Here is a 23610-nt window from a genome sequence, read left to right as displayed (position 1 = left end):
TTAGAAAAATAGTCAATTATAATGACGTAGTCCCTGCCGAGCGCATGAAAGAGGTCCACACCCACCTTCGCCCAGGGGGACGTGACCAACTCATGGGGCAGAAGGGTCTCAGGGGGTTACGCCGGCTGAAACCTTTGGCAGGTGGGGCAGTTGAGCACCATGTTGGCGATGCCGTCGCTGATGCCCGGCCAGTTCACAGCCTCTCGGGCCCTCCGCCTGCACTTTTCAACTCCGAGATGGCCTTCGTGCAATTGTTCGAGGACAAGCCGGTGCATGCTGTGTGGGATCACGATCCGGTCCAACTTCAAGAGGACACCATCAATGACGGCCAAGTCGTCCCGGACTTTGCAGAATTGTGGGCACTGCCCCTTGAGCCACCCTTCCGTCATGTGGCGCATTACACACTGTAGAAGGGGGTCAGCCGCAGTCTCACGGCGAATACGGGCCAGACGTGCGTCAGTAGCCGGCAGATTGGCCGATGTGAAGGTTACTTGTGCGTCGACCTGACAAACGAACCCCTCCGATTCGGGCGGTGTGCTCACTGCTCTGGACAAGGCATCTGCGATGATGAGGTCCTTTCCCGGGGTGTAGACAAGTTGGAAGTCGTACCTCCGGAGCTTGAGCAGAATGCGCTGGAGGCGAGAGGTCATATCGTTGAGGTACTTCTGAATGATGCGGACGAGGGGGCGATGGTCGGTCTCCACAGTGAACTGCGGAAGACCATACACATAGTCGTGAAACTTGTCGATGCCGGTCAACAAACCCAGGCACTCTTTTTCAATCTGCGCATAGCGCTGTTCTGTGGAGGTCATGGCCTGCGAGGCATAGGCGACCGGGGCCCATGATGCAGTGTCGTCCCGTTGCAGGAGTACCACCCCAATGCCGGACTGGCTGGCATCAGTCGAGATCCTTGTGTCCCGTGTGGTGTCGAAGACGCCAATACCGGGGCTGTGGTGAGCTTGACCTTGAGCTCCTCCCATTCCTTCTGGTGTGCGGGCAGCCACTGGAATTCCGTGGTCTTCTTCACCAGGTGGCGAAGAGCCGTTGTGTGGGAGGCAAGGTTGGGAATAAACTTCTCCAGGAAGTTGACCATCCCGAGAAAGCGTAACACTGCCTTCTTGTCTGCCGGCTGCGGCATGGCTGTAATGGCTGTCACTTTGTCGGCATCCAGACGCGCCCCTGACCGGGATATGTGGTCCCCCAGAAACTTTAGCTCAGTCTGGCCAAAAGAGCACTTGGCTCGGTTGAGACGCAGGCCCTGATCTCGTATCCGTGCAAAGACACGCTGGAGACGACTGATGTGCTCCTGTGGTGTGGTGGACCAGATGATAACGTCATCAACATAGATGCGCACCCCTTCGATGCCCTCCATCATCTGTTCCATGATGCGATGGAACACCTCGGATGCCGAGATGATGCCCAACGGCATCCTATTGTAGCCGTATCTGCCAAAGGGAGTGTTGAAAGTGCACAGCTTCCTGCTGGACTGATCCAGTTGAATCTGCCAAAAACCCTTGGAGGCATCAAGCTTGGTGAATATTTTCGCCCGGGCCATTTCGCTCGTGATTTCTTCCCGTTTGGGTATGGGGTAGTGTTCCCTCATGATGTTGTTGTTCAGGTCTTTTGGGTCGATGCAGATCCGGAGCTCGCCGGAGGGCTTTTTTACGCACACCATGGAGCTGACCCATGGCGTTGGCTCCATGACCCGGGAAAGCACTCCTTGGTCCTGCAGGTCCTGCAGCTGCTGCTTGAGGCGGTCCTTGAGTGGTGCTGGGACCCTACGAGGTGCGTGAATGACCGGGGTGGCGTCCGCTTTGAGGCGTATTCTGTAAGTGTAGGGCAGTGTGCCCATGACCTCGAAAACCTCCTCGTTGTGGGCGAGGAGCGAGTGGAGCTGCGCCCTAAAGTCTGTATCCGGGAAATCGGACGTGCCTTCTGGAGACAGAGTGTGTACCCGCTGAACGAGGTGGAGGATCTTGCATGCATGTGCGCCTAACAGAGAGTCCTTCGAGGATCCAACTATCACAAAAGACAGTGTGGCTGTATGTGAATTGTGTGTAACCTTGAGCTGGCAGGACACCATGGCTGGGATACCGTTTCCGTTATAATCAACCAGCTGACAGTGGGATGGCAGAATCGGTGGTTTAACCTTCAAGGTCTGGAAGGCTGACCATGCGAGGAGATTGGCGGAGGCACCAGTGTCCAAGAGGAATGTAATTGGTGATCAGTTGACCGTTAGGGTGGCACACCATTCATCGCCCGGATTACTGGCATCGGCTGGTGGTTCCGACTTGGGGACATCCGGTTCTTGTTTATTACCGCAACGCGGAAGGGTTCCCGGTCGTCGGTATCCCCGGTCTGCAGGTCGTCAGGGTATGACTCAGTGTATGGGGGCTGAATGGCCTGCAGGTCTCTGCGAGGCTGGCGGAATTGCGGAGAGTTGGCAGGTTGAGCTGCTCGACAGCAGGCAGCGTAGTGGCCCATCCTGCCACAGCGGAGGCATTGTCGCGCTTTGGCCGGACATTGCCACTTTAAGGGTGCGGATCCACAGTTGCCGCACATCGTGATGTCATGGCGTTCGTTGCGCCACCGCGCATGCGCGGTGCGGTCCTGTGTAGAGCGCGCCTGCGCATCCCGTCCCTCTGCGTCGACGTCCCCTCTTTTGGCGCGTACAAGCGCAGGAGGCCTCAGAAAGCGCGTGAAATGTCCGCCCTCCTCCGGGCCGTGGGCCGGGAGGAACTCGATCGACTGGACCCGCTCCGCCTCGTAGGACCCCTGCCGTGCCGTTTCGGCCGCCTGGATTTGGGAGTACCGGCTGGTCGCGTTTTCGTGGAGGACGCAGGTCTCGATGGCGGTGGCTAGGGTGAGGCACTTTATTTTGAGGAGCTGCTGGCGTAGGGTGTCCGAGGTGACCCCAAAAACTATCTGATCCCGTATCATGGAGTCGGAGGTGGCCTCATAGCCGCAGGACTGCGCGAGGATACGGAGGTGTGTCAGAAAAAATTGAAAAGGCTCATCCTTACCCTGCAGGCGCTGCTGGAAGAGGTACCTCTCGAAGCTCTCATTCACTTCGACGCTGAAGTGTTCCTCGAACTTTAGAAGGACCGTCTTGTATTTTGTCTTGTCCTCGCCTTCCGCGAATGCCAGGGAGTTATAGATGTGGATGGCGTGTTGCCCCGCCGTGGAGAGGAGGAGGGCGATCTTCCTGGTGTCCGATGCATTCTCCCTGTCTGTGGCTTCTAGGAAGAGCTGGAATCGCTGTTTAAACAGCTTCCAGTTTACGCTGAGATTACCAGCGATTCGGAGCGGCTGCGGCGGGCTGATGGTGTCCATGGCGCAGGATGGCGGGTTTCTGAAGAGGTGCAGGTAGGTCTCACAGTCGCTGGCGAGTTTCCAGACCTGGTATCATGTCGTGTTGGGTGTTCCAATACACAAACGAACCAACACGGTTGTAGATGGTACAACTCTGTTTTATTTATAATAACTATTAACATCTGGCTGTGGTTCGTACTTCACCAGCTAACCTGTGGACCCAGCCTTTGCACTATCTTGGTGAGGCACTCAGCACATGGTGTATGTCTGAGTGGCACGCTGTGAGCTCTGTGCTCTGAGCTATCTCCTGGTAGAATGAGCGGGAACTGTGGTGTTCCCTGTTTTATAGTGCGTGTGCTCTCACTGGTGATTGGCTGTGATGTTGTGTGTGTGTTGGTTGGTCCAACTACCTGTCCATCAGTGCGTGTGTGATTGCACCATGATATGTCAATGTGGATATCATGACAGTCGGGTTCTGGACAGCCTTCTTTGAGGCAATGTCCTAGTTATGGGAGTGAGGATGGAGCCATGCCTAAACGTGGCAGTCTTCAGGGTATCAGATCAGCCAGGGCTCCTTACGGGGGGAGGAGCAGACCCCCTAACCTTTGTAGTGATCTCTGTATGTGTATGTACATAAGGAGTTAATGTGTAATCAGTCACACCGCATGACCACTCGAGGGTCGGACCAACAGGGGTATAAAGGCATTGGGTCTCTCTCTCGCTCTTTTGGGTGTACTGTGACCAGGGCAGTATCAGATTAGTTCAGATGTTTAGTGTATTCAAGCGTAGTTACTGTAATTAGATCTTGTTAACCTTCTCACTAGTATCAAAGTTAAAGTAAAGAACTCATGCAATTATTGTTACAGTTACTCAATAAACCTTTTGTTACTACTGGACGAGTTTCAGAAGACCTCATCAGTAACCGAGGTTTGAGTAACACATATCACACTCCGTGGTATATTAAGACACACAGAGAAGTGTAATAAAAGATAATACAGGAGCGTAATAAAAGAGCCTTTGCCTCCCTGATCACCCACCGGAGAATCCTGCTGGGCTGGCGATCAGCAGCATCACACAAGGCTGCAGACTGGCTCGCAGGCCTGGTGGAATTTTTCCAAATGGAGAAAATAAAATGTTTCCATCCGGGGGTCGGAAGAGGGCTTCCACAGGACGTGTTCCAAGATCTGTCCACAGCCAGCAAACAATAGAGCAGGGGAGGAGGCATGGACAAGGGTGAAGGCAAGCAAAGTGAATGTAAGGGACAAAGGACAACGCCGCGGGGGACTGGGCAAGGTGAAGCACAAACCAAACTGTAAATAGACACTTGTAAATACGTACTGTGGCCAGACTGGGGACTGTAACATGTGTGCCGGTTAAAGGGGTGCCACAGCCACAATGGGAGGGAAGACACTGGATTGTAAATATATGTGTTGGTTTCAGCTCCTCTTTTCCATTTTCATTTTTGCTGCGGTTTTGTCATTTGTAGCTTATGAATTGTTGAATATAAAATGTGAAAATCCAATGAAAACATTTTTATTTAATTTATTTAATTTTTAATAAATTCAGGGGGCCCAATTTATTTTATCCAATTAAGGGGCAATTTAGCATGTCCAATTTACCTACCCTGCACATCTTTGGGTTGTGGGGCTGAAACCCACGCAAACACAGGGAGAATGCGCAAACTGCACACGGACAGTGATCCGGAGCTGGGATCGAACCTGGGATTCGGTGCCATGAGGCCGCAGTGCTAACCACTGTGTCACCGTGCTGTCCTGAAAACATTTTTTAAAAATAAATATTGTTTCTACCAGAGCAGGTCAGAGGCTGGGAATCCTGCGGAGAGTAACTCACCTCCGGACTCCCCCAAAGCCCGTCCACCATCTACAAAGACACAAGTCAGTAGTGTGATGGGAAACTCTCCCACTTACCTGGATGAGTGCGGCTCCCAGCAAATTTCGAGAAGCTCAACACCACCCAGGACAAAGCAGTCCTGCCTGATTGACACGCTAGCCACAAATATTCACTCCCTCCTCCACTGACGCACAGCGGCAGTCATGTATAACATCTATAAGATGCACCGCAGCAACTCGCCAAGACTCCTTTGACAGCACCTTCCAAACCCACCACCTCTACCGTCTAGAAGGACAAGGGGGGAGGGGGGGCAGCAGATACATGGGGAACACCCACCAGCTGCAAAGATCCCCTTCCAAGCCCCACACACACCATCCCGACTGGAAAATAGACTGACCCTTCACTGTCGCTGGGTCAGAATCCTGGAGCTCCCTCCAGAAAGTGCCATGGGTGTACCTACACAACACATGGACTGCAGCGAGTCCAAGATGGCGGCGGCTCACCCACCATCTTCTCAAGGGGGGCAATTAGGGGCGGGGGGGATAAACGTACCAACACATTCTAACCGACCCCTCAAGATGCGCTCTCTCCCCGAGGAATGAGTTACCTGTGACCACGTCAAGATGTATTTTCACACGAGCTTCAACAGCCATGTAACTGAAATCACAATCAAAATAGCCGGCATCCCCAGTCTGAACGCTGGAGACAATGAGCGAGAAGTTTCCAGAAAACAGCTTTGCGGACATTCGGCTCCTCTTCACCAGGTCAATGTTCCCCTTGCTGCGAAAATTGTCATAGTTATAGCGAAAGATCGTCTTAGCAGGCTGGTCGCTCTCGCTCTGACGCCATTTCCACCCGCCCATGATTTTGGACATCGGGGTCTGACTCGGACTGTTCATCTGGCAGAGGAAGGTCACCGTGTCACCCACAGTGGCGTAGATTTTGTCCTTCTCGGTCACCGGCAGGGAATACGATACTGCCAAGAGAAAACAGAGAGAGAGACAGGGTGAGAGAGACACAGATTGAGAGAGAGAGCGACAGAGTGAGGGAAAGAGTCAGAGAGAGAAAGAGAGACGGAGTGAGAGAGACAGCATGAGGGACAGAGTGAGAGTCAGATTGAGAGAGACAAAGAAAGAGAGAGACAGAGAATGACACACAGAGACACCAAGAGACAGAGACAGACAAATAGAGAGTGACAGAGAGAGACAGAGAGGAAGGCAGACAGATCGGGAGAGTGACAGAGAGAGAGCAGGACAGAGAGAGAGGCGGAGAGCGAGAGGGAGACGGAGTGGGGGAAAGATGGAGAGTGACGGAGAGAGAGAGTAAGACGGAGGGAGAGAGAGAGTGTGACAGAGGGAGAGCAACAGAGACAAAGAGTCAATTACGGTTTCAAACACAAGTAAATCAAACACTCTCAGGACAGGTACAGCACGGGGTTAGATACAGAGTAAAGCTCCCTCTACACTGTCCCCATCAAACACTCCCAGGACAGGTGCAGCACAGGGTTAGATACAGAGTAAAGCTCCCTCTACACTGTCCCCATCAAACACTCCCAGGACAGGTACTGCACGGGGTGAGATACAGAGTAAAGCTCCCTCTACACTGTCCCCATCAAACACTCCCAGGACAGGTACAGCACGGGGTTAGATACAGAGTAAAGCTCCCTCTACACTGTCCCCATCAAACACTCCCAGGACAGGTACAGCACGGGGTTAGATACAGAGTAAAGCTCCCTCTACACTGTCCCCATCAAACACTCCCAGGACAGATACAGCACGGGGTTAGATACAGAGTAAATCTCCCTCTACACTGCCCCCATCAAACACTCCCAGGACAGGTACAGCACGGGGTTAGATACAGAGTAAAGCTCCCTCTACACTGTCCCCATCAAACACTCCCAGGACAGGTACAGCACGGGGTTAGATACAGAGTAAAGCTCCCTCTACACTGTCCCCATCAAACACTCCCAGGACAGATACAGCACGGGGTTAGATACAGAGTAAATCTCCCTGTACACTGTCCCCATCAAACACTCCCAGGACAGGTACAGCATGGGGTTAGATACAGAGTAAAGCCCCCTCTACACTGTCCCCATCAAGCACTCCCAGGACAGGTACAGCATGGGGTTAGATACAGAGTAAAGCTCCCTCTACACTGTCCCCATCAAACACTCCCAGGACAGGTACAGCATGGCGTTAGATACAGAGTAAATCTCCCTCTACACTATCCCCATCAAACACTCCCAGGACAGGTACAGCACGGGGTTAGATACAGAGTAAAGCTCCCTCTACACTGTCCCCATCAAACACTCCCAGGACAGGTACAGCACGGGGTTAGATACAGAGCAAAGCTCCCGCAACACTGTCCCCATCAAACACTCCCAGGACATGTCCAGCTCGGGGTGAGATACAGAGTAAAGCTCCCTCTACACTGTCCCCATCAAACACTCGCAGGGCAGGTACGCACGGAGTTAGATACAGAGTAAAGCTCCCCCTACACTGTCCCCATCAAACACTCCCAGGACAGGTACGCACAGGATTAGATACAGAGTAAATCTCCCTCTACACTATCCCCATCAAACACTCCCAAGACAGGTACAGTACGAGGTTAGATACAGAGTAAAGCTCCCTCTACACTGTCCCCATTAAACACTCCCAGGGCAGGTACAGCACGGGGTTAGATACAGAGTGAAGCTCCCTCTACACTGTCCCCATCAAACACTCCCAGGACAGGTACAACACGGGGTTAGATACAGAGTAAAGCCTCCTCTACACAGTCCCCATCAAACACTCCCAGGACAGGTACAGCACGGGGTTAGATACAGAGTAAAGCTGCCTCTACACTGTCCCCATTAGACACTCCCAGGACAGGGACAGCACGGGGTTAGATACAGAGTAAAGCTCCCTCTACACTGTCCCCATCAAACACTCCCAGGACAGGTACAGCACGGGGTTAAATACAGAGTAAAGCTCCCTCCACACTGTCCCCATCAAACACTCCCAGGACAGGTACAGCATGGGGTTAGATACAGAGTAAAGCCCCCTCTACACTGTCCCCATCAAACACTCCCAGGACAGGTACAGCATGGGGTTAGATACAGAGTAAAGCCCCCTCTACACTGTCCCCATCAAGCACTCCCAGGACAGGTACAGCACGGGGTTAGATACAGAGCAAAGCTCCCGCAACACTGTCCCCATCAAACACTCCCAGGACATGTCCAGCTCGGGGTGAGATACAGAGTAAAGCTCCCTCTACACTGTCCCCATCAAACACTCGCAGGGCAGGTACGCACGGAGTTAGATACAGAGTAAAGCTCCCCCTACACTGTCCCCATCAAACACTCCCAGGACAGGTACGCACAGGATTAGATACAGAGTAAATCTCCCTCTACACTATCCCCATCAAACACTCCCAAGACAGGTACAGTACGAGGTTAGATACAGAGTAAAGCTCCCTCTACACTGTCCCCATTAAACACTCCCAGGACAGGTACAGCACGGGGTTAGATACAGAGTAAAGCTCCCTCTACACTGTCCCCATCAAACACTCCCAGGACAGGTACAGCACAGGGTTAGATACAGAGTAAAGCTCCCTCTACACTGTCCCCATCAAACACTCCCTGGACAGGTACAGCACAGGGTTAGACACAGAGTAAAGCTCCCGCTACACTGTCCCCATCAAACACTCCCAGGACAGGTACAGCTTGGGGTTAGATACAGAGTAAAGCTCCCTCTACACTGTCCCCATCAAACACTCCCAGGGCAGGTACAGCACGGGGTTAGATACAGAGTAAAGCTAACTCTACACTGTCCCCATCAAACACTCCCAGGACATGTACAGCACAGGGTTAGAAACGGAGAAAAGCTCCCTCTACACTGTCCCCATTGATGTGTTGGGTACTCTGGATCTGTGGAGACTGCATTTACCTGAGCAGTAACGTAGACAGGCTACCAACACTTGTAATAGGACAACTCTATTTTATTTAACTAAGAGCCGTTAAACATACTTGCACTGTGGGTCGACACCATGCTAGATTGACTGAAGACCTATGCCTAACCTGACCAGCCTATACTGCTAGCACATGGTGGATGTTTGTGCTGCTGACTGCGGGCTCTGTCTGTCTCAGAGGCTGCATCCCGAATGAGCGGGAAAACTAGTGCCCTCTGTCTTTATAGTGACCGTGCCCTAACTGGTGATTGGCTGCTGTGTTGTGTGTGTTGATTGGTCTTGCAATGTGTCAGTCAGTGTGTGTCGCTGCACCATCATATACTGATGTGTATATTATGACATCCCCCCTTTTCTAAAAAAATGTGTGTTCATGGCAATAAATAATGTGGTATGCGAATGTTCCTAACTATGTGTGGCACATGCGAGCATATTTACAGGACTATGTACAGAAACTCTAAGATATTTACATTGGAAGGTGTCTAGTGCAGATGGACAGTATGAAACACAAATATAACTAGAATAACAGTATGTACAAACCTGTGAGTTAATCAAACAGGGTAACGAAACAATCAGTTTATGAGTTCAAAGAGTCCATAAATTCAGTCTCTGAGGTGGGCGACGAATTCTGGTTGACCGCCTCAAGGGTGGGTCAGGGGCTGCCTGTTCTGGAATGGGCGGGACTGTGTCAGACTCCGAGGGTGGCAGAGTGAAAGGGAGATCTGCAAAGTCCGTGACGGGGTTGTCGTGACGGCGAGGCAGGACATGATGATCTGGTGGCGAGCGAGGAAGGAGTCGTAGTGCCCGCCTATTTCGGCGAAGAAGAGAGCCGTCTTGTAGACAAACCAAAAATGACCTGGGGGCCACTTGTCTGAGCACCACAGCGCTGGCGGACCAACCACCATCGGGAAGTTGGACACAGACCTCGTCATCAGGAGCCAGAGCAGGGAGATCCTTGGCACGGGTGTCGTACGCCGATTTGCGTTGGGCCCGAGACAACTGCATTCGACGAAGGACCGGAAGGTTGTCCAAGTCCGGGACATGAATGGCCGACACTTTCGTCCGCAGCGTGCGATTCATCAACAATTGAGCCGGTGACAGGCCGGTGGACAATGGAGCTGATCTGTAAGCAAGCAGGGCGAGGTAAAAATCGGATCCTGCATCGGCCGCCTTGCACAGGAGTCGTTTGACAATGTGCACCCCTATTCAGCTTTGCCATTGGATTGGGGGTAATGGGGACTGGACATGACATTGTATCGTTTGGCAAAATTGGACCACTCCTGTCTGGCAAAACACGGGCCATCGTCGGACATGACCGTGAGCGGGGTGCCATGGCGAGCGAAGATTTCCTTGCACGCATGGATGACCGCAGTTGAGGTGTGGTTGTGTAGCCTAACTACCTCCGGGTAGTTTGAGAAATAGTCCACTATGAGGATGTAGTCCCGGCCAAGTGCATGGAACAGGTCGATGCCCACTTTGGTCCAGGGGGACGTGACCAACTCAAGGGGTTGCAAGGTCTCCCTTGGCTGAGCAGGCTGGAAACGCTGGCATGTTGGGCAGTTAAGAACGGCGTTGGCGGACTTACGGTTGCGGCTATGCGGAGCTAAGTCGCACATTCAGCAGCTCCCGCTAAAAACTGACTTTTGGGCTCTTTTCAGGGCCCCCAATGGCACTTTTTCGACGTTTCCCGGTTTGGGAAGGAGATTGCAATAGTTCCCCGACAGTGTATGGCTTGGACCAGGAGCGGGGCGACTAAAAAAAGTGGTGGTGAACCCAAAGAAGGTGCGAGGGAAGAAGAGCAAAATGGCGGCGGGCGGGGACCAGGCAGCGTGGATGCAGTGGGCGCAGGAGCAGCAGGAGGTTATCCAGCGCTGCTTCAGGGAGATTAAAGTGGACCTGCTGGAGCCGATGAAGGCTTCTATCGATAAGCTGCTGGAGACCCAGACGGCCCAGGGGGTGGCGATCCGCGAGGTCTGGCAAAAGATCTCCGACAATGAGGACGAGATCTCAGTCCTGGCGGTAAAGGTGGAGGCGCACGAGGCGCTCCACAAGAAATGGCAGGAACGGTTCGAGGAGATGGAGAATCGGTCGAGGCGGTAGAATTTGCGGATTCTGGGCCTCCCGGAGGGGCTGGAGGGGCCGGACGTGGGGGCCTATGTGGTCACCATGTTAAACTCGCTGATGGGAGCGGGGTCCTTCCAGGGGCCCCTGGAGTTGGAAGGGGCCCATAGAGTGCTGGCGAGGAGGCCCAAGGCTAACGAGCCACCGCGGGCGGTGCTGGTGCGGTTTCATCGGTTCGTCGATCAGGAGTTTGTGCTCAGGTGGGCCAAGAATGAGAGGAGCAGCAGGTGGGAGAACGCGGAGGTTCGGAAATACCAGGACTGGAGTGCGGAGGTGGCGAGGAGGGGGGCCGGGTACAATCGAGCGAAGGCGGTGCTGCACAGGAAGGGGTGAAGTTTGGCATGTTGCAGCCGGCGCGATTGTGGGTTACCTACAAGGACAGGCACCATTACTTCGAGTCTCCGGAGGAGGCGTGGGCCTTTGTTCAGGCCGAGAAACTGGACACAAACTGAGGGTCGGGATGGGTGGTCGGGGATTGCTGTTGGGGTGTTACACTTTGAGGGGGTGTTCTTTGCCCTTATTTCTGTTTGGTTCAATGAGGGTGGTTAGGGTGGGTTGGGCACTGTTTTGGTTGGGTTGGGTGGGTCTGTCTACCCCCTTGGAGGGGGATAAGTAAATTGAGTAGGGGCGGATGGCCGGTAGGGGGGATGGGGCCCCGCAGGGGAGGGTGAGGCCCGAGTCGGGGGTGAGGGGACTGGGCCTGTAAAAGGAACGGCGACAGGGGTGGCGGGGCCGGGCAGGTGGAAAGCGTGGGCTTTTTCCCGCTCTGAAGGCTGGAGGGGGCGGGGCCGGGGCAGGGAAGTGAGAGTTGTTTCCCGTGCTTGGGATGGAATGGGGAGGCGGAGAGCCTGTGGATGGGTAATGGAGGAGGAGGATATGTCCCACAATGGGAGGAGTCAAAGGAGAGGCAGGAGTGGCCGGAGTCAGCAGGAGTCAGCTGACCTGCGGGAGTGCAATGGGGGGAGTAAAGCAGCTAGAAGGGATCCTAGCTGGGGGGGGGAGTGGGGGGGGTGCTTTGGGGGAACCGGGTTGCTGCTGCTATGGTCAAGGAGGAGCTGGAGCGAGTAGAGGGGGTTGGGACGGGGGTCTGCCGCTGTGGGGAACGGGCCGGGTGTGGGGTGCGTGGCTGGCCAAGGAGGGGTTATGGCTTATCGGCGGGGGAGGGAGGCGGGTGGCCCCCCAATCCGGCTGATAACCTGGAATGTAGGGGGACTGAACGGGCCGAACAAGCGGGCCCGGGTGTTCGCGCACCTGAAGGGGCTGAAGGCGGATGTGGTCATGCTCCAGGAGACACACCTGAAGGTGGCAGACCAGGTAAGATTGAGGAAAGGGTGGGTAGGTCAGGTGTTTCATTCGGGGCTGGATGCCAAAAATCGGGGGGTGGTGATCTTGGTGGGAAATAGGGTGTCGTTCAAGGCGTCAAGCATTGTGACAGACAATGACGGCAGGTACGTAATGGTAAGTGGTAAGCTGCAAGGGGAGAGGGTGGTGCTGGTCAATGTGTCCCGAACTGGGACGATGCGGCCTTTATGCGGCGCATGTTGGGTCAGATTCCGGGCTTGGAAGTGGGGGGCCTGATAATGGGGGGGGGGGAACTTTAACACGGTGTTGGATCCGGCACTGGATCGCTCCAGGTCTAGGACGGGTAGGAAGCCGGCGGCGGCTAAGGTGCTGAGGGGGTTTATGGACCAGATGGGAGGGGTGGACCCTTGGAGATTTGCAAGGCCGGGGGCTAGGGAATTTTCATTCTTCTCGCATGTCCATAAGGCTTACTCTCGGATCGACTTCTTTATTATGAGTAGGGCGCTGATAGCGAGAGTAGAGGATACCGAGTACTCGGCGATAGCCATTTCCGATCACGCCCCGCATTGGGTAGACCTAGAGCTGGGGGAGGAGAGGGACCAGCACCCGTTGTGGCACTTGGAGGTGGGGCTGTTGGCGGATGAGGAGGTGAGCGAGCAGGTCCGAGGGAGCATAGAGAGATACCTGGAGGCCAACGATAACGGGGAGGTCTGAGTGGGGATGGTATGGGAGGCGTTGAAGGCGGTGGTTAGGAGAGAGCTGATCTCCATTAGGGCCCACAAGGAGAGGAGAGAGCAGACGGAGAGGGAGAGGCTGGTGGGTGAGATGGTGAGGGTAGACAGGAGTTACGCGGAGGTGCCGGAGGAGGGATTGTTGAGGGAGAGGCGTAGCCTCCAGGCCGAATTCGACCTGTTGACCACCAGGAAGGTGGAGGTGCAGTGGAGGAAGGCCCAGGGGGCGGTTTATGAATATGGGGAAAAGGCAAGCCGGATGCTGGCGCATCAGCTTCGGAAGCGGGACGCAGCTAGGGAGATCGGGGGAGTTAAGGACAGGGGAGGGAGTGTCGTACAGAGTGGGGTTGACATCAATGGGGTCTTCAGGAACTTTTATGAGGAATTGTATCGGTCCAAGCCCCCACGGGAGGAGGGAGGGATGGGCCGCTTTCTGGACCAAGTGAGGTTTCCGAAGGTGGAGGAGGGACTGGTAGTGGGATTGGGGGACAGTTTCCCGGTCGAATTCAACAAGAAATATGTGGACCTGTTGGGCCCGTTGCTAATTAGGACCTTCAATGAGGCAAGGGAGGGGGGGGGGCTTTGCCCCCAACGATGTACCAAGCACTGATCTCCTTGATCCTGAAGCGGGACAAGGATCCTCTGCAGTGTGGGTCTTACAGGCCGATTTTGTTGTTAAATGTAGATGCCAAGGTGCTGGCGAAGGTCTTCGCCACGAGGATTGAGGATTGTGTGCCGCAGATCATCCATGAAGACCAGACGGGGTTTGTGAAAGGGAGACAGTTGAACGCGAATGTGTGGAGGCTCCTGAACGTGATTATGATGCCGGCGAGGGAGGGGGAGGCGGAGATAGTGGTGGTGATGGACGCTGAGAAGGCCTTCGATAGGGTAGAGTGGGGGTACTTGTGGGAGGTGCTGAAGAGGTTTGGGTTTGGGGAGGGGTTTGTCAGGTGGGTTAGGCTGTTGTATGAGGTCCCGATGGCGAGTGTGGCCATGAACAAGAGGAGGCTGAGTACTTTCGGTTGCATCGAGGGACGAGGCAGGGGTGTCCCCTGTCCCCCCTGCTCTTCGCACTGGCGATTGAACCCCTGGCTATGGCACTGAGGGAGTCGAGGAACTGGAGGGGGTTGGTGCGGGGCGGGGAGGAGCATAGGGTGTCGCTCTATGCGGACGACTTGCTGCTGTATGTGGTGGACCCGGTGGGGGGAATGCTGGAGGTAATGAGGATCCTCAGGGAGTTCGGGGATTTCTCAGGGTACAAGCTCAACATGGGGAAGGGCGAGTTGTTCGTGGTTCACCCAGGGGACCAGGAGAGCGGGATTGGCGAGCTCCCACTAAAAAGGGCGGAGAGGAGCTTCAGGTACTTGGGAGTTCAGGTGGCCAGGGGCTGGGAGGCCCTGCATAGACTTAATTTCACGAGGCTGGTGGAGCAAATGGAGGAGGAGTTTAAGAGATGGGACGCGCTGCCGCTGTCCCTGGCGGGTAGGGTGCAGTCAGTTAAGATAACGGTGCTCCCAAGGTTTTTGTTCCTGTTCCAGTGCCTCCCCATTTTTATCCCAAGGGTCTTCTTTGGGCGGGTCAACAGGAGCATAACGGGGTTTGTGTGGGCGCGAGGGACTCCGAGGGTGAGAAGGGTGTTCCTGGAGCGGAGTAGAGATAGGGGGGGCTGGCGCTGCCCAACCTCTGTGGGTACTACTGGGCCGCCAATGCAGCGATGGTGCGTAAGTGGGTGATGGAGGGGGAGGGGGCTGCATGGAAGGGGCTGGAGACGGCGTCTTGCGAGGGTACGAGTCTGGAGGCGCTGGCAACAGCACCGCTGCCGTTCCCTCCAATGAGGTATACCACGAGCCCGGTGGTGGCGGCTACTGTCAAAATCTGGGGGCAGTGCAGGCGGCACAGGGGGGAAGTTGGGGCCTCGGTGTGGACCCCAATACGAGTGAACCACGGGAAAATAGATGGGAGGGTTTTCGGGGTGGCACAGGGCAGGGATAAGAAGGTTGGGGGACTTGTTTGCGGATGGGAAGTTCGCGAGCCTGGGTGAACTGGAGGAGAAGTATGGGCTCCCCCCGGGGAATGCCTTCAGATATTTACAGGTAAGGGCGTTTGCCAGGCGGCAAGTGGTGGAATTCCCGCGGCTGCCGCCACGCACAGTACAGGACAGAGTGCTCTCGGGGGTGGGGGGGTGGGGAGGGGGGGGTTGGAGTGGGGAAGATCTCGGAAACTTACCAGGTGATGCAGGAGGAGGAGGAGGCCTCGGTGGCGGAGTTGAAAGGTAAGTGGGAGGAGGAGTTGGGAGAGGAGATCAAAGCGGGGACGTGGGCAGATGCCCTAGGGAGGGTGAACTCTTCCTCTTCGTGCGTGAGGCTCAGCCCCATACAGTTTAAGGTACTGCACAGGGCACACATGATCGGGACAAGGATGAGCCGGTTCTTTAGGGGTGAGGACAGGTGTGTGAGGTGCTCAGGGAGCCCAGCAAATCACACCTATATGTTTTGGGCATGCCCAGCGCTGGAGGAATTTTGGAAGGGCGTAGCAAGGACGGTGTCGAGGGTGGTAGGATCCAGGGTCAAACCGGGCTGGGGGCTCGCAATATTTGGGGTGGCAGAGGAGCCGGGAGTGCAGGAGGCGAAAGTGGCCGGTATTCTGGTCTTTGCGTCCCTGGTAGCCCGGCGAAGGATTCTCCTTCAGTGGAAGGATGCGAGGCCCCCAAGCGTGGAATCCTGGATCAACGATATGGCGGGGTTTATTAAATTGGAGAGGGTGAAATTCGCCTTAAGGGGATCGGTACAAGGGTTCTTTCGGCGGTGGTAACCGTTCTTGGACTTCCTGGCAGAACGTTAGACATTGTTCAGTAGCAGCAGCAACCGGGGTGGGGTTCAGCTTTATTTTTGTTTATTTGCCCTGGGGGATCTGAGGGGGTGTATATATTTGCTATGTTTGCTTTGTGTTAAACTCGGGGTGTTAATTTATTATTTATGTATAGGGGGGCGGGAGGGGGGCACGGGAGTTGTTTTAATTTGTTCTGTATTTAATTTTATTGGGTTTCTTTTCCATTCTGTTGTTGATATTTTGAGAAAATCCTAATAAAAAATTTTTTAAAAAAAGAACGGCATTGGCAATGTCCTCGCTGATTCCAGGCCAGTGCACTGCCTCACGGGCCCGGCGGCGGCATTGCTCCATTCCCAGGTGGCCCTCTTGGAGCTGCTCAAGGACGAGGTTCCGTACGCTGTGCGGAATGACGATCCTGTCCAGCTTTAGTAGAATTCCATCTACCACCGCCAGGTTATCTTTAATGTTATAGAATTGAGGGCATTGGCCTTTGAGCCACCCGTCTGTCAGGTGGCGCATGACACGTTGGAGCAGGAGATCGTTGGACGTCTCACAACGAATTTGGATGAGTCGTTCATCCGTGGCGGGCAGATTGGATGTGGCGAATGCCACCTGAGCATACGAAGCCCGCTGGGTTGCAGGGTGTGGTGACAGATCGGGAGAGTGCATCGGCGACGACGAGCTCCTTACCCAGGGTGTAGACGAGTTCGAAGTCGTACCGCCTGAGTTTAAGGAGAATGCGCTGCAGGCGCGGCGTCATGTCGTTAAGGTCTTTTTGAATGATATTGACCTGTGGCCTGTCTCGACTGTGAACTTTGGGAGTCCATAGACATAGTCATGGAATTTGACGACTCCGGTAAGAAGGCCCAGGCACTCTTTTTCAATTTGCGCATAGCGCTGTTCGGTGGGCGTCATTGCACGTGACGCGTATGCGACAGGAGCCCATGAGGAGGCGTCGTCACGTTGAAGGAGCACTGCTCCAATGCCGGACTGACTGGCATCCGTGGAGATCTTTGTTTCTTTGGCCGGATCGAAAAATGCCAACACCGGGGCCTTGGTCAGCTTCCCGCTGAGTTCCCGCCATTCTTGTTCGTGGGCGGGGAGCCATTGGAACTCGGTCGTCTTCTTAACCAGGTTCCTGAGAGCCGTGATGTGGGAGGCGAGGTTAGGGATGAGTTTCCCCAGGAAATTGACCATGCCCAGGAAGCGGAGGACCGCCTTCTTGTCCTCCGGTGTCTTCATGGCCTCAATGGCAGATACCTTGTCAGCATCCGGCTGCACGCCAAACTGTGAAATGTGGTCTCCGAGGAATTTAAGTTCTGTTTGACCAAAGGAGCATTTGGCCCTGTTGAGGCGGAGGCCTTGCTCATGGATTCGTCGGAAGACACGTTGGAGGCGATCAATGTGCTCCTGCGGGGTGGTAGACCGGACGATGATGTCGTCCACATATACGCGAACCCCTTCGATACCTTCCATCATCTGCTCCATTATTCTGTGGAACACTTCCGATGCAGAGATGATGCCAAACGGCATCCGGTTGTAGCAATACCAGCCAAATGGGATGTTAAAGGTGCAGAGCTTCCGACTGCGTCGAGTTGGATCTGCCAGAACCCCTTGGATGCGTCTAGCTTGGTGAAAAATGTGGCGCGAGCCATCTCGCAGGTTGAGTTCTTCGCGCTTTGGAATGGGATAGTGTTCTTTCATAATATTGCGGTTGAGGTCCTTGGGATCAATACATATGCATAATTCGCCGGATGGTTTTTTCACGCACACCATAGAGCTGACCCAGTCAGTCGGTTCTGTAACTTTCGAAATTACACCCTTGTCCTGGAGGTCCTGCAGCTGCTGCTTGAGGAAGTCCTTGAGGGTGCTGGTACCCTGCGAGGTGCGTGCACCACAGGCGTGGCATTTGGTTTTAACAAGATTTTATAAGTGTATGGGCGTGTGCCCATGCCCTCGAATACACCGTGGTATCGGGTGATGATGGCGTTCAGCTGTGTCCGAAAGTCAGTGTCCTGAGATGCGGAAGTGTCAGCGGGTGACAGGGAGTGAACCCTTTGGACAAGGTTTAGAAGTTTGCACGCCTGAGCACCAAGCAGGGAGGCTTTAGTGGATCCCACTATTTCGAATGGCAGGTTAGCCTCTAATGAAATGAAAATCGCTTATTGTCACAAGTAGGCTTCAAATGAAGTTACTGTGAAAAGCCCCTAGTTGCCACATTTCGGCACCTGTTCGGGGAGGCTTATACAGAAATTGAACCGTGCTGCTGGCCTGCCTTGGTCTGCTTTCAAAGCCAGCGATTTAGCCCTGTGCTAAACAGCCCGGTGCGACACTTCAAGCTGGCAAGAGCCACTGGCAGCAATGGCATTACCATTATAGTCCAGAAGCTGGCAGGCGGTAGGCTTGACATGGAGGCTTTCGAGGTCAGACCGCGTAATGAAGTTGGCTGAAGCGCCGGTGTCCAGGCGGAATCGGATACGGGATCGGTTGACCGTGAGGGTGGCACACCACTTGTCGTCCGGATCAGTGCTGAATATTGGGAGAGACTTCTGGAGCACCTTGTGTTTGGTGATGATGCCCACCCGAAATGGTGCTTTAGGGTCCTCGGTGTCAAGGTCCGGAATCAAGTCGGAATCGGTGACCGGTGGCTGGATGGTTCGGACATCCCTGCGTGGCTGGTTGGAGCGGCGAGAGGTAGTAGGTTGAGCAGACCTGCATAGGGCTGCATAGTGGCCAAGCTTGCCACATTGAAGTCAGCGTTGGGATTTTGCAGGACATTGCTGCTTTAAGTGGGCGGAGCCACAGTTGCCGCACGTCGTGATGTCAGAACGTTCGGTACACCACCGTGCATGCGCGGTGCAGTTGTACGTAGTGCGCGCCTGCGCAGTGCGATCTTCGGCCTCGCCGACCCCTCGGTCAGTGCGCGCATGCGCGGGAGCCCGCGAAAAGCGCGCAAAATGGCCACCCTCAGCCAGGCTTAGGCCCTGGAGTTGTTTAATGGCTTGCACCCACTCTGCCTCGTGGGGACGTTGCCGCGCCGTTTCAGCCGCTTGAATGTGCGAGTATCGGTTAGTGGCGTGTTCATGCAGAACGCAGGTCTCGATGGCTATCGCAAGGGTGAGCTGTTTAACCTTGAGGAGCTGCTGGCGTAGGGGGTCCGATTGCACACCGAAAACGATCTGGTCACGGATCATCGAGTCGGAGGTGGAGCCGTAATTACAGGATTGCGTGAGGATGTGCAGGTGGGTGAGGAAAAATTGAAAAGGCTCATCCTTACCCTGCAGACGCTGTTGAAAGACATAGTGCTCAAAACTTTCATTTACCTCGATGTCACAGTGACTGTCGAATTTGAGCAGGACTGTCTTGAACTTGGACTTGTCTTCACCTTCAGCGAAAGTGAGAGAGTTGAAGATATGGATGGTGTGGTCCCTGGCCGTGGAAAGGAAGAGAGCAATCTTCCTGGCGTCTGACGCAGCTTCCAGGTCTGTAGCTTCGAGGTATAGTTGGAATCGTTGTTTAAAGATTTTCCAGTTCGCACCGAGGTTGCCGGTGATGCGGAGCGGCGGGGGAGGGCGGACGCTGTCCATACTACCGGATGGCTGATTGCTGGTCGAAGGCAGATCACTTGAAGGTAGGTCTATTAAACTCTAACATCACATACTTGTACCATGATGTGTTGGGTACTCTGGATCTGTGGAGATTGCGTTTACCTTAGCAGTAACATAGACAGGCTACCAACACTTGTAATAGTACAATTCTATTTTATTTAACTAAGAGCTGTTAAACATACTTGCAATGTGGGTCAACACTATGTTAGATTGACTGAAGACCTATGCCTAACCTGACCAGCCTATACTGCTAGCACATGGTGGATGTTTGTGCTGCTGACTGCGGGATCTGTCTGCCTCAGAGGCTGCATCCCGAATGAGCGGGAAAACTAGTGCCCTCTGTCTTTATAGTGACCGTGCCCTAACTGGTGATTGGCTGCTGTGTTGTGTGTGTTGATTGGTTTTGCAGTGTGTCAGTCAGTGTGTGTCGCTGCACCATCATATACTGATGTGTATATTATGACACCCATCAGGACAGGTGCAGCATGGGGTTAGATACAGAGTAAAATCTTACCATGTTGCAGTGATGTTAGGAACAGCACCAGCTCATATATTCTCCCTTGAGCACACATTTCAGTGATGGGTATTTTTCCTGTGCTTTTGTTCGTGAAACTCGCTGATCTTTACCCCGTCTGTGAAGTTAGAAATTGAACGTTTTGTTTATTGAATGTTTGACGTAGTTAAGTCACTGATGTTGTTCACAACTGTGGACACATGACCACTTTAAAAATGAGAGTACAGCTTGGATTCAGAAACTAGCAGCAGTTTTATACGACTTGCGCAGACCTCTTGTGGCAGTACTGAAATGAAAACCCGCGTGGGCCCGTGCTGCCAATGGCATCACTCACGAACACTGATACTTGCTAAAGACCTCCATATATATATATATAGAATCAAATAGGAACATGCTTATTATAACAATCTTGACTTCTTCAACTCCAAATCTATTATGTTCCACAATAACTTCTCTTCCAACGTCACAGTGCCACCGACGTCCCCTTTCTATACAAGGGTCCGCCCATTTAAACCCTGGTTTCCCGTGTGTATTCCGTTTATCTTTCTGTTATTCGTTGCTATTATACCTTTTTGTGCCTGGACAGCTGCTGAGATTTATGCCTTTCGAATGGGCTACACTTATAATTTTTTTAATTTTTTAAATATATAAACTTAGAGTACCAAATTCTTTTTTCCCAATTAAGGGGCAATTTAGCGTGGCCAATCCGCCTACCCTGCACATCTTTGGGTTGTGGGGGTGAGACCCAGGCAGACACGGGGAGAATGTGCAAACTCCACACGGACAGAGCCGGTATCGAACCTGGGACCTCGGCGCCGTGAGGCAGCAGTGCTAACCACTGCGCCACCATGCTGCCCTTTACACTTTCAATTTTTAAACGATTACTCAAACCTCCCCCCCACCTCTGGCAGATGTGCTATTTGGTTTGGTCCCTGGAGACCCCGTTACCAGCGCTTTTTGGTCCGGCCCAGCGGAGGATGTTTCGGAATGTTCTGCCGAACTGAGACAGACTCCATTTTGTCGAGGGAAGCACACTTCTTCTTTGGATAGCGGCCTGAAGAGCATCAGCGGCTGCTGACATCATCCCCGCGCATGCGCAGGGGGGGGTCACTTCCGCGTCGGCCATGGCGGAGGCTATGGCCGAGGCGGAGGGAAAAGAGTGCCCCCACGGCACAGGCCCACCCGCGGATTGGTGGGCCCCGATCACGGGCTAGGCCACAGTGGGGGCACCCACCGGGGCCAGATCGCCACACGCCCCCGACAGGACCCCGGACCGCCCGCGCCGCCAGTCCCGCCGGTAAGAGAGGTGGTTTAATTCCCGCCGGCGGGACTGGCATGACAGCAGCGGGACTTCGGCCCATCGTGGGCCAGAGAATCGCCGGGGGGGGCCCGCCGACCGGCGCGATTTCCGCCCCCGCCGAATCTCTGGCGCCGGGGAATCCGGCGGCCGGCGGGGCGAGATTCGTGCCGCCCCCCCCGGCGATTTTCCGACCCGGCAGGAGGTCGGAGAATCCGACTCCAAGTTTGTAGTATTATAACACAATGGCTTTAGAAGCAGCTGAACATTTTCTCCAGGTGGAAGACTTATCGCTGGTCTACTTGTTGGGGCTTCCCAAAGGCAAGCTTGTCGAGTGGCAGGTGAATTACAACTGGAAGTATCGGCTAAAACTACGAAGGCGGCAGTAGTTGCTGTGATTGCTGAACATTTCAATTTTATACAGGTGTCAGGAGCACAGGGAAGCTGAGGAGCGGGTGTAGCATCAGAGACTTCGTCAAGTGGGGAAACAGAGAGAACCCGCTTACAGTTAGAGCATGAAAGGGAATTTTACAAAATGGAGATGAAGCGGAAAGAAATGGAAATGAAGAGGAAAGAGAGAATGAGAGAAAGGAAAGAGAAAGAGTAAGGGAGAGAGCAAAAGGGAAAAGAAATGGAGTTGGAAATGAGGAAGCTATAATTAAAAAAATACTTACAGCTCAAGGTAATGGAAAGGGGTGGGAAGCTTCCAGAACGTAGAGGGGAGCCTAGTCCTAGAACAGAACTCAGTGGGGATATGTTTAAATTTCGACAGGGGGCTGGATTCTCCAATCCCGCGGCAGAGTGTCCACGCCGTCGTAAACGCCGCTGTGTTTTACGGTGGCGTCAACGGGCCGCTCCCAGGACTAATTCTGGCCCCTGCAGGGGGCCAGCACGGCACTGGAGCAGTTCGCGACGCTCCAGCTGCCGATCCCGTGGGATCCGCGCATGCGCAGTTGCGCCGGCGCCAACGAGGACATGCGCAGTGGCCACCTTCAACGCGCCGGCCCCGGCGCAACATGGCCAGGACTACAGGGGCCGGTGCATAGCAAAGGAGGCCCCCAGCCAGAGAGGCCGGCCCGCCGATCGGTGGGCCCTGATCGCGGGCCAGGCCACATCGGAGGCCCCTCCCGGGGTTGGACCACCCCCCCCCCCCTTCCCACAGGCCGGCACCCGACCCTTCCACGCCAAGGTCCTGCTGGTCCGGCGCAGGTTAGAACGGCGCCGGCGGGACTCGGCTCTTTTCGTAAGGCCGCTCGGGCCGGAGGATGGTCGGGCCGGCCACGTAGAGGGGCCCACGACCGGCGCCGCGCCAACCACGCCGGTGCCAATGGCGCCGATTCTCCGCTCTGCGGAGCATTGCGTGCCGGCGTCGGGGCGGCGTGGCCCGTTTGCGAGGATTCTTTGGCCCGGCCCAGGGCTGGGAGAATCCCGCCCAGGGTCTCTCAAAATTTGAAGAGAAAGAAATATTAACGTTCTTTTGGGCTTTCGAGAAACTAGCAACCCAAATGGAGTGGCCCAAAGAGAAGTGGACATTACCCCTGCAGAGTATGTTGACAGGGAGGGAACAGGAAGTTTATGCCGCCTTGTCAGAGCAGGATTCTAGGGATTATAACACAGTAAAAAAGGCCATTCTGGAAGGATGTGAATTGGTTCCCGAAGCATATAGACAAAAATTCCGGAATTTGAAGAGACTGCCAGGACAGTCGTATGCAGAGTTTGAAAGGGTAAGCAGAACAATTTTAATAGATGGGTGCGAGCATTGGGAGTTGCAACTACCTATGAGGCTCTGAGAAAGGTTATTCTCTCAGAAGAGTTTAACAATTCCTTACCTTCGATAGTAAGAACCCATGTTGAAGATCAGAGACTACAAACGGCTAGGCAGCAGCAATTATGATTGACGTTACGAGCTTATCCATAAATGTAAACCTTTGTTCTATCACGCGCGTAATTTTGCAAAGGATGGGAAATGGGAGAGTGAGATGGCAGCAGGTAGCCAAGGTCAGGAATGGATCGCTGGGAAGGCTCCGCGATCTCCGCCTCAGACCAGGAAGGAAGGTACTGGGGGTCGAAGTGAGAGTTGGAAGCCGAGATGTTACCATT

General features: G+C 54.2%; 1 protein-coding gene across 2 annotated transcripts in view; it reads right to left on the bottom strand.

Moving 5' to 3' along the window:
• The window catches only part of LOC140392903 (lymphocyte activation gene 3 protein-like), a 215671-nt gene that overhangs the window by 155205 nt on the left and 36856 nt on the right, over positions 1-23610 (bottom strand). For both annotated transcript variants that reach the window (XM_072478673.1, XM_072478674.1), the window contains exons 2-3: positions 20214-20331; positions 5771-6139 (exon numbers count right to left, since the gene is read on the bottom strand). In XM_072478673.1, the coding sequence (XP_072334774.1) occupies positions 5771-6139; positions 20214-20271 (427 nt within the window). In that variant the 5' untranslated portion in view covers positions 20272-20331. The remainder of the gene's footprint in view (positions 1-5770; positions 6140-20213; positions 20332-23610) is intronic.

This window comes from Scyliorhinus torazame, chromosome 16 (assembly GCF_047496885.1).
Source record: "Scyliorhinus torazame isolate Kashiwa2021f chromosome 16, sScyTor2.1, whole genome shotgun sequence".
Lineage (NCBI taxonomy): Eukaryota > Metazoa > Chordata > Chondrichthyes > Carcharhiniformes > Scyliorhinidae > Scyliorhinus > Scyliorhinus torazame.
This window is presented reverse-complemented; position numbering and strand designations above follow the sequence as displayed.